At 40.1% G+C, this 13,589-nt stretch overlaps 1 protein-coding gene across 8 annotated transcripts in view; it reads left to right on the top strand.

The window, feature by feature from the left end:
• Positions 1–13,589, top strand: part of LOC308084155 (focal adhesion kinase 1-like) — a 146,803-nt gene that overhangs the window by 49,585 nt on the left and 83,629 nt on the right. For all 8 annotated transcript variants that reach the window (XR_013933049.1, XM_080426684.1, XM_080426685.1 and 5 more), the window contains 4 exons: positions 4,472–4,612; positions 8,046–8,123; positions 9,036–9,143; positions 10,102–10,219. Coding sequence is in view for 7 of the 8 variants with exons in the window: in XM_080426684.1 (XP_080282810.1) it covers positions 4,472–4,612; positions 8,046–8,123; positions 9,036–9,143; positions 10,102–10,219 (445 nt within the window). In the remaining variant the exon portion in view is untranslated. The remainder of the gene's footprint in view (positions 1–4,471; positions 4,613–8,045; positions 8,124–9,035; positions 9,144–10,101; positions 10,220–13,589) is intronic.

Below are 13,589 nucleotides of genomic sequence, written 5' to 3' on the forward strand. Positions count from 1 at the left end.
TTTTGAAAATAGTTGATCTACAAGCTAGGATAAGGATAAGGATAATTCCTTTTAACAGGTCGTTCATGAAAGTCCTTGCGGTCTTGTTTCCAATGAGAACCTGTGAGCAATTAGGGGTTAAGAGTCTTGCTCAGGGACAAATTTCATTTCATCGACACATATGCTGGCCTGGTCTGGAATTGAACCTGGGGCAACCAGGGCCTCTGGCTCCCTAGGCGGGCTCACTAACCACTCAGCTATGGCCGCCCCAGCTCACAATGCGACACATTGTGAGCTTGTAGATCGGCTATTTTCAAATGGCCGAAATGTATATAGGACTGTAATGTATGTTTGCAATCAAAAGTAACTAGAGTTTTCAAATAATTGTAGTGGAGTAAAAGCACAATATTTGCCTCTGAGATATAGTGGAATATAAGTCAAAGTATTGGAAATTGTACTTGAGTACATGTTCTTAGTTACTTTCCACCACTGGAAATAATCAAATAAAAACATAACCCATAATAATAATAATAATAATAATAATAGCTTGAATTTATATAGCGCCTTTCATAAACCCAAGGACGCTTTACATCAGAACAATGAACAACTAACAACAAACAACTATATGCCATAAGCCTGAGAGAATACCCATGGCTCCTCAGAGCTAAGCAGAGCAGCTAGCTGGCTGAGATGGTACTGTAGCTGGCTGACATCGTGACTGCCTGCCTGTCCAGCTTAACGGCTAAACGACTGATCACTCCTTGGCTTTGTGATTGATTGGACCTAAGCTGATGCAGTTCCCACTGTCAGGTTGTCTCATCATCTGGTTTCTCTCATCTTCTGTCCTTTTCTTGACTGTAGTGTCTGTCTGTAAGCCGTCCACACCAAGCAATAGAACTAATGATAATTATGTGACACTGATGCAGTGGTGTAAAGTAGCAAAGTACATCTACTCGAGTACTGTACTTAAGTACAATTTTGAGGTATTTTTACTTTACTGGAGAATTTCCAATTTTCAGTACTTTTACTTCTACTCCACTACATCTCAAGAGGCAAATATTGTACTTTTACTCCACTACAATTATATGAACACTTTAGTTAATAATTATATACATTAACCACTTCAGCCCTATATATATTTCGGCCATTTGAAAATAGCAGATCTACAAGCTCACAATGCGTCGCATCTTGTAGATCGGCTATTTTCAAGAGATTTTTTATACATTTTGATCTTGTGAAATGGGACATTCTGCACAAAACCTTTGGTACTTTTAAGTATATTTTGATCCCGATACTTTTGTGCTTTTACTCAAGTAAATTTTGAATTCAAGACTTTTACTTTTAACAGAGTATTTCTATTTTGCTGTTTTGATACTTTCACTTAAGTAAAAAAATGTGAGTACTTTTTCCACCACTGCACTGATTTTATATCAGACATTCTATAGACTTTGATAGTTATTGTCTTGTCATTCTTGTCACGGTTCAATTCAGCAACATTCAGTCTTGCTTGTCCCATTGTGGCCCACGGGTGAGTTTTAACCCATTCAATCCGCGAACGCATCTGTGTCATTTAAATATTTCTTTGGCTATTCGAAAATAGCAGATATACAAGCTCATAGCAGATCTGCTATTTTTGAACCATTTAGAAAAATTTTGCAAATCTTTGAATATATATATATATATACATTTTAACTCAACTTCTTGGGGTCCCTGGAACAACATATTTTGAGATGGGGGGGGGGGGCCGCGGACAAATACATATCATTTTGGGGGTCTTTGACATGAGAAATCTTTGAGAACCGCTGATATATAGCAACGTAAGTAAAAAAAAAAAACTGTCAGGATTTAGAAGACATTCGTAGAATCCCCAGAAGCAAAGATTTGAGTTAAACATTTTCGTTTTGAAAAATATATATATATATTTAAAGATTTGCAAAAACATTCACGATTTTTTTTCCTGAAAAAATTACAGATCTACAAGCTATGAGCTTGTATATCTGCTATTTTTGAGTAGCCAAAGAAATCAAAAAAATGACACAGATGCGTTCCCGGTCTTAGTGGGTTAAGACGCCGCAGGTTGTTACAGGGACATTCAGTTGTCAGTGTTTCACTAGTTTGGTGAGATCTCCGGCAAGTTGAGATCACCATGTTGACAGTGTCAACATTCTTCTCAATTCTCAGTTTGCTGTCCCTGATCGCCTTTCAGGAAGTCCACTGTATCTTGAAAAGTAGCCTATAATACTCCTCATCACTCTCTAGTACCTTTAGCGGTGAATCTATCCGACTCTGACTTCAATTGCACGGTGCACTGGACCAAAGCGATGTCTGATTTTACATGGTGTCACGCACCGAAAAGTATGACTCCCCGCTGTGCTTAATTTATTCTCCGTTGTACAGTGGCGCGAGCCCATAAATAGCCGATCTGCAAGCTCGCAGCGCCGCCGCATGCGCGCCGCGGTGTCAGCTTGCAGGTCAGCTATTTTCGTACACCGGAGTATGGATGGGTGATAGAACTGTGTAGGCTACTGCTCGCCAGCAATGTCCAGAACAATTAGTGTTAATTAGTTTTGGGTGTGTGGTTCTAGAAATAAAAGAAAATATAGACATGGAAATACAGTCGTGAATAACTTAACAAGAATGTTCTTACATTCTACAGTCAAGGAGAGCGTAAATAATACACATTGTCGCGTACTAAAATAAAGACACGTTATGTAAGCAATGTCCAGAACATTTAGCTATAATTTCCTTTGGGTGTGTGGTTCTAGGAATACAGGAAAATATACATGAAAATACAGTCATGAATAACAAACAAACAATACTTCTTACATTATTCTACAGCCAAAGAGAATTTAAATAAATACATTGGCCCACACCAATAGCATCAAACTACATTAAACTAACAGAGATATACTGTATATACGTATATGTGCCCTAACCCATTTAGACCTGAGGCCCATTTTAAAAAACGCCTTCTAAATCCTAATCTTTTCAGAAAAAAACTTAAATTTTGTTTTCAATATTTTTTTTAAAATTCCTATTACTATATACATAGCAACATCTAAAATGACACAGATGCTTTCCCGGTTTTAAAGGTATAACAACGTATAGGCATTCCAGGTCTTAAAGGGATATTTCACTTTAAAAAAAACTTTGGGTAATTTTATCGTCTACTCAGGCTTTTGTGAGCCCCCCAGAACGTTTTTAAGTTGCTTGATTTAGTATTTAGATATTTGATAATCATTTTATCAGACACGCCCCCTTCCTATACAAACCCATTATAACTTCAAACTCCATTTTTAACCTGTTAGATTCATCAAAAACACCCGTCCTTGGTTCTGCTGACTCACCCGTGTTTTTTCGATTACTTTTTTCATTTATTTTATTGAATTTCTTTTATGTATTTAATTTTTTTCATTTTCCAATTTTTCGAAAAACCATGGCCCCCTCACGTATTAGGAGGGCAGGGTGAGTCAGCAGAAGCAAGGACGGGTGTTTGAAGTTATAATGGGTTTGTATAGGAAGGGGGCGTGTCTGATAAAATGATTATCAAATATCTAAATACTGAATCAAGCAACTTAAAAACGGTCTGGGGGGCTCACAAAAGCCTGAGTAGACGATAAAATGACCCAAAGTTTTTTTTAAAGTGAAATATCCCTTTAATGAGCTAAGTTAAAGTTCTCACTGTAGCCTCACACATTATGTGCAGCCTTCATCCCAGAGAATTAATATGTTTACAGAACATGAACATGGAAGTTTACCACACAATATAATTTAAAAGTTAACAATGTAATGCATGCACACACAGAAAATAAACACAAATTGGCTGGTCCTGTTCTCAATCTCAGACAAAAATGTTCAGGTCGGAAGCGGCCAAATGTCCAAAGAGCAAATTTTTCTGGTGAATATACAGTATATGGCAGTTAGTATGCAGCAATTTCACATTATTACCTTTTTGTTCCAACAGAAAATGACATGGGGTGCCATGTCAACACCCCATTGAGCTGAGAGTTATGAACTGCTGGCAACTTCAAATTTGAATGTTGTATAGTGTAAAGAAATTGCTAATATGTTTCCCCAACAATTTATCATTTACATTTTTTTTTAATTGATTAATGTCTTTTACATTATTGTTTCTTAGCACATTAATTCTGTGGTTCTCAAAGTGCGGTCCGGGGAACCCCAGCAAAATGAGTTAATAGCATGAAAATAAGTTTAATCACTTTAACTGTGTTTCACGGTTGTTGCACCGTCATGCGCTTGTGAGCTTGTAGATTTAGAAAATGTTGAAAATTGTGAAAGATTGACAACAAATCTTCTCATGGGGGGTCACTGGCATAACATATTTTCAGATGAGGGTCCATGGCCAAATACATATCCATTTGGGGAATCCTTGACATGATGACACACGATGTTTGAGAACCAACTGCTCTAATTCCTCGACCGCTTCTGTTCTCCTCTTCCTCCTCCTCCTCCCCCTCCTCCTCATTCTCAGGCCAAAACTCTTCGCAAGCAGATCCAGCAGACCTTCAAGCAGTTTGCCAACCTGAACGACGAGCAGAGCATCCACAAGTTCTTTGAGATCCTCACGCCCATCTACCGCTTTGACAAGGAGTGCTTCAAGTGTGCACTGGGGGTATGTTCACGCCATATATACCGCTTTGACAAGTAGAGAGTAGAGACGACTGACCCATATATCGATTTGACCACATATATTGGCCACTGTTTGACTTTTTTTATGACATCGGTATCAGCAATTATGCATCCAATATGTCCCAATTTTTTAAAATAGCCCAAATTAGATTTTTTCAGATTGGAATCAGATTGATTTTTAACCCATTAACACATCCACCGCCAGAGGTTAATCTCATAATGTACTCACCAGTGCCAAGGTGTTTTTGTTGTTTTTTTGTTTTTTTCATGTCGCCATAGATCTTGTTAAAATCCTTAAGATTGAGCCGTGAACGGTCTGTTTACATCCGCGAGATCTCCCTGTATCTCCCAGTGAAGATCGCGTGTCAAACGGGGCATCCATGTTTGAGTTAGAGCGGATTACGTTAAACAGTGAAATGCGAGGAGAAAAAACTACAGGAAGAGAATTGAGTTTCAGTTTCGTCTGTAGAATGGGAGCGGGCGTGATCGTCGAAACCGGATCCCAAATAATTCTATTTCCTGTCATCAAACCGGAAACGGAAGTGGATCAAAAAAATTCCGAAAGTGCACCCGGACCGCGCATGCGCGAAAAGACCGCAGCCCGTAGGACTACGGGCTCGGCGCTTAACCGTTGGATTTAACGGCCCGTAGAACTACGGGCCCGGCGGTAAAGGTGTTAAGACCTGGAACGCATCTGTGTCACTTTTTGATTTGAGCTAAAAAAAGCATTATTTTACACTTTGGCTATTCAAAAATAGAAGATATACAAGCTCATAGCGCGGCACCGAGTGCCGTGCTATGAGCTTGTAGATCTGCTATTTTTGAAAAATCTATAAAATGTGTGCAAATTAATATATTTATATTCTTTTAAAGCGAACATTTGTAACTCAAATCTTTGCTTCTGGGGGGTCCCTGGAACAACATATTTTGAGATGGGGGTTGGCGGCCAAATACATATCATTTTTGGGGTCCTTGACATGAGAAAGTTTGAGAGCCACTGATGTAGAAACATACGTTTTTCAGAAAACAGTTAGGATTTAGAAGACATTTGTAAGAATCGGCCTCAGGTCTTAATGGGTTCACAAGTCTAAACAGCAACAAACCTCATTCCTTAATGAGTCTCAGTCTGGACACTCGGACTCTGAAGCCTGATTTACACTTGGTGGTGTCACTTGCTGAAAATAGCCGATCTACAAGATCACAAAACGTCCACATTATTGGCGCTACTGGTTCTGGTTGAAGGAGCCACTTTAAACATAGGACGATAACAATTTACCACACAAAGGACAATGACACTATACAGGACAAGACAATATGCAAATCACTACCAATGTGCAGGCAACGCCAGCCTTCGATGGAAGCCACCGTTACAGTTCATGTTGTAAAAAAACAGCTTGCATAGTTAGATGAACTTTACCAAGCAGAACTCCTCATGTCATGGTCACATTATGGTGACATTGCTTAGTTTGTCCTGAAGGGGGCAGGGCTGCATCATGGTCTGAATCCAGGAATGTTGTAAAGTTGATATTTGTTGGACAGCGCCATCTTCAGGATGAAGATTATTACTGAAAGAATGATTCAAGATTCAACATTTTTGTATTGTCAGGGGTTGACACTAAGGTCTCTTACTTGTACTTGTACTTGACTTGTACTTGCCCTTCGGGCAAGTACAAGTCAAGTTCTACTTGCCCAAAGGTCATGCCCACTTGTAAATCAAATTAATGTTCAATCCAATGGATAACTGCCACTTTGAAAGTCTGAACTGCTACTTGTAAAACTGTGGCATTATTTGTTCTTTCATGAATAACCAATAACCAATTAACTCTTTCAGTGCCAAGAGTATTTTCATAAAGTACTCCCCCAGTGCCAGCAATTTGCGTTTTTTTTTTTTTTTTAATTTTGTAATTTTTCATTCAAATAAATGATCTGATTGGGTTTTTAAACCCATAATACAGTTCTACCAGTAGAGAGCAACAAATCGACACATTGATGACCTCGCTGGCTCACTCACCCCCTCCCAAACAGGCTCACGTCATATCCGGTCATAACCGGATGTTGACATTTTCGACAATCGTTGATTGTCTAAATTACGATGCGATACACGACTACGATGACTGATCGTCACCCAGACCAAAGAGAGTAGACGTGGACCTCTCCGTTCGCTTTTTATACCGTGTGAAAAACCGTGACTTTCCCTATTCTGGCCGAAAATCACCGGAGAAAAACAACGTGACCCGGAAATGATTTTTTTTTTTTTACATCCGGCTCCGGGTGAGTCTGAAGGAGTCAGGAAGCGAAAGTGATCATGAAAAATAAACAGAATAGCACGACTACAGTCAAAAGTAAAAACTCGGGATTTCTCGTGCTGGCACTGAGGGTACTCGGGAAAAACTCGGGATATCTCGGGGCGTGGCACTGAGAGAGTTAAGAAGACAGTTGCTTCCCCATTCAAATGCACTCGCCTGTCGGGCAACCTGAATGCAAACTCCACTTGCCCAAACATTTCATTTACTTGCCACGGGCAGTCGGGCAACCGTTAGTGACAACCCCTGATTGTTACATCTCTTATGAGTACATACGAGTATAATTATTTGGTTATGGTTCATCAACATTTTGGTGCCAATAACAACAACAAAGAGATTCAGAATTCAGAAGAACAACAGTAGTAACTACGTGTATGTCCATTAGTGATAGCACACTTTGAGGTGCTTGAAGGTGCTGTGTGCGTGGGTCCTACTTCTAAATATGAAATCCATATGCAGTATGTTGTATTGTGATGTCATATTTAGAATGAGAAAAAGCACTGTGATGCAGAATGCCCGCAACACTCCAGATTAATCCATTAAGACCTGGAACGCATCTGTGTAATTTTTCGAGTGCCGTGCTATGAGCTTGTAGATCTGCTATTTTTTTTAAATCGTGAAAATATGTGCAAATCTTTGAATATATTTATAATTTTAAAGCGAACATTTTAACTCAAATCTTTGCTTCTGGGGGTCCCTGGAACAACATATTTTGATATGGGGGTCTGTGACCAAATACATATCATCTTGGGGGTCCTTGACATGAAAAGGTTTGAGCACCACTGATATAGAAACATACGTTTTTCAGAAAACTGTTGGGATTTAGAAGACATTTGTAGAAATTGGCTTCAGGTCTTAATGGGTTAAACAACAGTCTCAAGGTGCATGCCTCAACAATATCATGAAACTGAGAAAACAGCCAGCACACAGTAAATGTCCTTTTCAAATTTTATTTTATCTCTCCACGGATAGAACAACGTAATTTTAGAATACCAAAATGCTTTAACATTACGACCCTGCTGTTGCTATTATAGGCAATGATAAAAAACTGAGGTTTTAATGAAATATGTCATCTATGTTCTGTCCCCCCTTCTCTCTTCTCTCCCCCTCTAGTCTAGTTGGGTAATATCAGTAGAATTGGCCATAGGACCAGAGGAAGGAATCAGTTATCTCACCGATAAGGGGTCTACGGTGAGTACACACACACACACACACACACACACACACACACACACACACACACACACACACACACACACACACACACACACACACACACACACACACACACACACACACACACACACACACACACACACACACACACACACACCAGTTATGTGGTGTTAAGTGTTTGGTATCAGGGGCGCATCAGCAGTTCATGGATTAAAGTTCTCAGTCGCCACGACTGATTTATTATTCTATTATTTCAGTTTATTCAGTTTCAGTTTTTTCTATTATTTTGCTTTCATCCATGGGAACATAGTATCTGGTGGCTGCGGTCAAGGCGTGTGCCCCATCTCTTTTTTTGGCGGTCCCTGCTGTTCGATCTATAAGCTCACAACAAGTCGCAACGCCGCCTGTTTTGAGCTTATAGATTGGCTATTTTCAGCGACGATATTTAGTGTAGAGCCCTTGGGAATCTGGTCACCCAAGAATAGGGCCCTTGGGAATCCAGTGAACTAAGTATAGGGTTTAAGAGGTTAATCATGGTTGTTATAAACTCACTCAGATTCAGTCCGCAGCTGATCACTGTCAGGTCATTTTTCAAGCCCCCACCCTCCAATCCTTCAAAACCGCTCTCAAAACCCACCTCTTCAATATGGCTTTATCCAGCTAACTGCACTCCCCCACCCCATATACCCCCCATTTTTGTTTTCTCCTCCCCCCCATGTAAAGCGTCTTTGGGTACTTAGAAAATGTGAGATATTATTATTGTTATTTTGCCCGCCCTTCCAGTCAGAGGGGCAGAAGGAAGTTATTTTAAAAACCTAAAAGATTTGGGTCTGCAGCCCCAAAAGCCCTCCCCTCACTATGTCCCTGTTTGGCATTGTGTTGCATTATTGTTATTGTATTATACGCTCTCCTCTCTCCTCTCTCCAGCCCACACATCTAGCTACGTTCATCCAGGTTCAGTCCATCCAGTACTCTGCGCTGGAGGAGAAGGAGAGGAAAGGCATGCTGCAGGTCGTTGTAGCAGGAGCTCCAGAGGTACATGCACACTCACTCACTCAGGCAGTCACTCACTCACTCATTCACTCACTCACTCACTCACTCACTCACTCACACCCAGACACAGTGCAAGTGTGTGTACAACGCATACACAATTATACACACTCACATACTATACTTAAATACAGACATACACTATTAATGTCAATTTAGACATACGCACGCTCGCACGCACGCACGCACGCACACACACACACACACACACACACACACACACACACACACACACACACACACACACACACACACACACACACACACACACACACACACACACACACACACACTCTGACACTACTAATAGTGAGCACATTTTCTGTTGAAAATGGAAAATAAAGTGTGTTAAGTGGAAATTACTCAATGGTTGTGGTTTGGTGATGCAATGATGTCTAATTCATGTCATGCCCAAAACAGGCCCATGACTAATTGACAGATGAAATACAACCCCTCTGCACCATGCAAGGATGCAGAGGGTTTGCACCCAGATCATGCACCATAGCTACTAGTAAAATTGGAGTTGGACTCTCCCCCAAGGCGCTTGCGCTATGCGTTTTAGACCGTGTACCACTTTGCCCATAGAACCTTTAAGTAGGGCTGTGTGTGTGTGTGTGTGTGCGCACATTTGCAGCACATGCTATTAATGTAAAAGCATCTATGCAAGAGTAGGCCTTTTCTTGAGAGCTTGAAAGAGAGTGTGTGTGTGTGTGTGAGGACATTATTGATGATAAAGCTTTCTCTGTGTTCCAGTCCACATTGAGACCTCTCTGTCCCACACACACTAACCCCTCTGTGTGTGTGTGTGTGTGTGTGTGTGTGTGTGTGTGTGTGTGTGTGTGTGTGTGTGTGTGTGTGTGTGTGTGTGTGTGTGTGTGTGTGTGTGTGTGTGTGTGTGTGTGTGTGTGTGTGTGTGTGTGTGTGTGTGTGTGTGTGTGTGTAGCCTCTCACAGTCACCACCGCCTCACTGACCACAGCGGAAAACATGGCCGACCTGATTGACGGATACTGCAGGCTAGTATCCTCGGTAACGCGCTCCTTCATCATCAGGGTCCACAAAGGTAGGGCACGCGCTCACACACACACCCACACGCCCACACGCACACGCACAGAAACACACAGAGTTGCTTTATTCATCTCTGCATAACAGTCATGTAGACCTTGCAGGGTTTTAGACATATCTGTGTCTGTGTCATTGTGTGATGAATACAATTCATTGTAACTTCAGTATCAAAGAATCCAGAGGGGTGTCTTTGTCACTCACTCATACAGGTACAAGCACAACATCGTTGCTGTCGGGTGGAAACCTTGTATGTCCAGAACCATTCCTTTTTTGTTATCATTTTGAAAGTGATTTAAAATTGTGAAAATAGATGATCTGCAAGCTCACAACACCTCACATTGCGAGGTGTTGTGAGCTTGTAGATCTGCTATTTTCACTACTTGTGTGCAACACTCTTGTATGATGAAGTAGGGCATTAATTTACAGCAAAACATAAAAAGTTGAAATATGGAGATACAAGGTTTCTGCCCGACAGCAACGGAATGTTGGTGACTTGGTCTGCAAGGCTGTGTTAACAATAACATAATAATAATATAGGACCACAATGGAAACAAGTCCCCAGGATGTTTTTGTGTTATCCTTTTAGCCCAAATGGGTGACTGTACCTCGTGTTTGCATTTCTGTCTAACAAAGTATTCAATCAATCAATCAAAATATACACAAGATACCAAAATTGGCACCGGGTGAAAAAAAGGGTTACAAAATCGTGGGATAAAAAAAAAGCGGAGTATACACATACCGTACCTATACAGTACATCAAGTACACTTCCCTATGTACATCTGTGCAAGTAAAAATGCAAAACTGGCATACATCACACAGATTCAAGGGTCTCTGCTATCCGTTTAGATTCTCAGACTTGGACAAAATGTATTGTATGGGCATGGGGAAATAGAATATGACTTTTTGTTTCACAGCATATTCCCCCATTTCCACTGGGATTTATGGGGTGAAATAACGAGTTTGGCAACTGAGTTTTTGATTTGGAACAGACCCATCTTGTCTCTTTCGGTCATAGTGACATTGTCCTGCATCAGATCATGTGTCCCTATCCAAATCAGGTTATCCAATAGCCTATTCAGTTTTTTTGCCAATAAAAAACAAGCAAATAGTTAGCTAAAGCTGAATACACACACACACACACGCACACGCACACACACACTTACACAATACTGTCACCTGTGTCTGGTTGGCGATGGTTGTCATTCTGAACAGTCTGTTCTCTGTTGAACTCATTGGCCTCTAGTTTGAGAACGGTTGCTTGAACCACTTGAATCGTATAGCGTCCCCTATTTCGGGGCAAAGGCTTGTAGATCGGCTATTTTCGCCCAAGAGATTTGGTGTAGAGGGGATTTGGTGTAGAATTAGACCAGCTGGTAAACCCCTGGCAACGACATATTGTACATATCCGATTTAAGTGGTCAATGTTTATCAGCAGCACAATTCATGGGTTCAGAATTTTAACACACAACAGCAGAACCAGTACAGCTGATGCTAACGGTCTAAAAAAAGTGGTCATAATGAAGAGAGGACCACCCACCACAAGGACACCAGCTTTTATCTTATTTTATTTCACCGTCTTTTTGTTCTGTGTCCTATACATACGATGTATATGGTTGTATAAGTAACGGGGAGCACTGATACAAGTAATATGTGCTTGCTGGTAACTAGATATTTCTCCCATTAGTCAAACTTGCACATTGTCAGTGTCATATTCTCATCTTGGCACTGACAACACATTTTGTCTGTCTTGTGGTGGACATTTTGGTCAAAATATTTTTTTTACAAAATGAGTGGACAATAAAATTGCCAGAAACACATAAAAAGCTGGCCCTGAATGACCATATAACAGGTCTGTAACTCTGAGAGTGTACAAATGGAACCAGATGGACCCTTACGGGTCAATCTGGTTCCATTTGTACACTCTTCAGAGTTATGGTGGTCCTTGCAAATAAAACATTTGAGAACCACTAAAGTAGTAGGACACCTTTCAATATTGAACTACAGTGTGTTATGTTTTTTGTAACTGTTGTGGATCGGATTAACTAAACTAAACACCTAATGGGTCATATATAGTGTCATAGTAAATCAGAGTCATACATATTCTGAAGAAAACCTGAACAATTGGGTCTTATGATCAAAATAAGAACATTATAATGGTGTGTAAATCAAAACATTTGCCACGGACAAGACCAAGTCTTTGCCACGGACACATTTGTCCATGCACAGACATATTGATGACCCCTGGTCTGATGCCTGCAAGGAACAACAACAACGTGCTGGGTTGTTACCAGTCAAGCGGTTTACCACCCTCTATCTAGAGGTCATTAAGATTTACAGTCTGACTCTTAGCCCATTAATACAGAGAAAGCATCTGTGTCATTTTAGATTTCTTTGGGTATTCAAAAAATAGCAGATCTGCAAGGAGTAGATCTGCTAGCAAAGATTTGTAACTCAAATCTTTGTTTCTGTGGATTCTACAAATGTCTTCTAAATCCTAACAGTTTTTTTGAAAAAACATATGTTGCTATAATATCAATGGCTTTTTTCATGTCAAGGACCACCCAAAATGATATGTATTTGGCCGCGGATCCCCATCTCAAAATATGTTGCTCCAGAGACCCCCCAGAAGCAAAGATTTGAGTTAAAAATGTTCGCTTTAAAAATATATATATATTCAAAGAGCTTGTAGATCTGAGATTTTTGAATAGCCAAATAAATTAAAAAAATACTCTGTTACATGTAAAGGGCCTGTGTTCAAAATGTTACTTGAGTAAAAGTACAAAAGTGTTGCCATCAAAATATACTTGAAGTACCAAAAGTAAAAGTACTAAAATGTTTGAAAATAGCCGATCTACAAGCTCATAACGCGTCGCATCGCGACGCGTTGTGAGCTTGTAGATCGGCTATTTTCAAATCGCCTTGGTATAAAATAGGCCTAAAGTGATTCATGTATGTTTTATGATATAATAATGTATATCTTCTAAGTAACTAGTAACTAAAGTTTTCAAAAAATTGTAGTCGAGTAAAAGTATTTGCCTCTGAGATGTAGTTGAGTTGAAGTAAAAGTACTGAAAATTGGAAATACTCCAGCAAAGTAAAAAATACCTCAAAACTGTACTTAAGTACAATACCTGAGTAAATGTACGTAGTTACTTTACTTTGCAAATAACCCCCTCTTGATTCTTGAGGTCAGATAATATGCCTGTGATAATTGCGGATCAGACGGCAGTTGGGGGTAAGTGGGTAGAAGCATTAGCATTGGACAAGAGCCAAGATAGTTAATAGAAGAACGCTTTTAAAGCTGCAATGCATAACTCTTTTTTTAGTTAATGTCTGATTATGAGGTCTCTTATTCTTTGCACGTGTT

Source organism: Gymnoscopelus braueri, assembly GCF_963280865.1.
Source record: "Gymnoscopelus braueri genome assembly, chromosome: 4".
NCBI classification, from domain to species: domain Eukaryota; kingdom Metazoa; phylum Chordata; class Actinopteri; order Myctophiformes; family Myctophidae; genus Gymnoscopelus; species Gymnoscopelus braueri.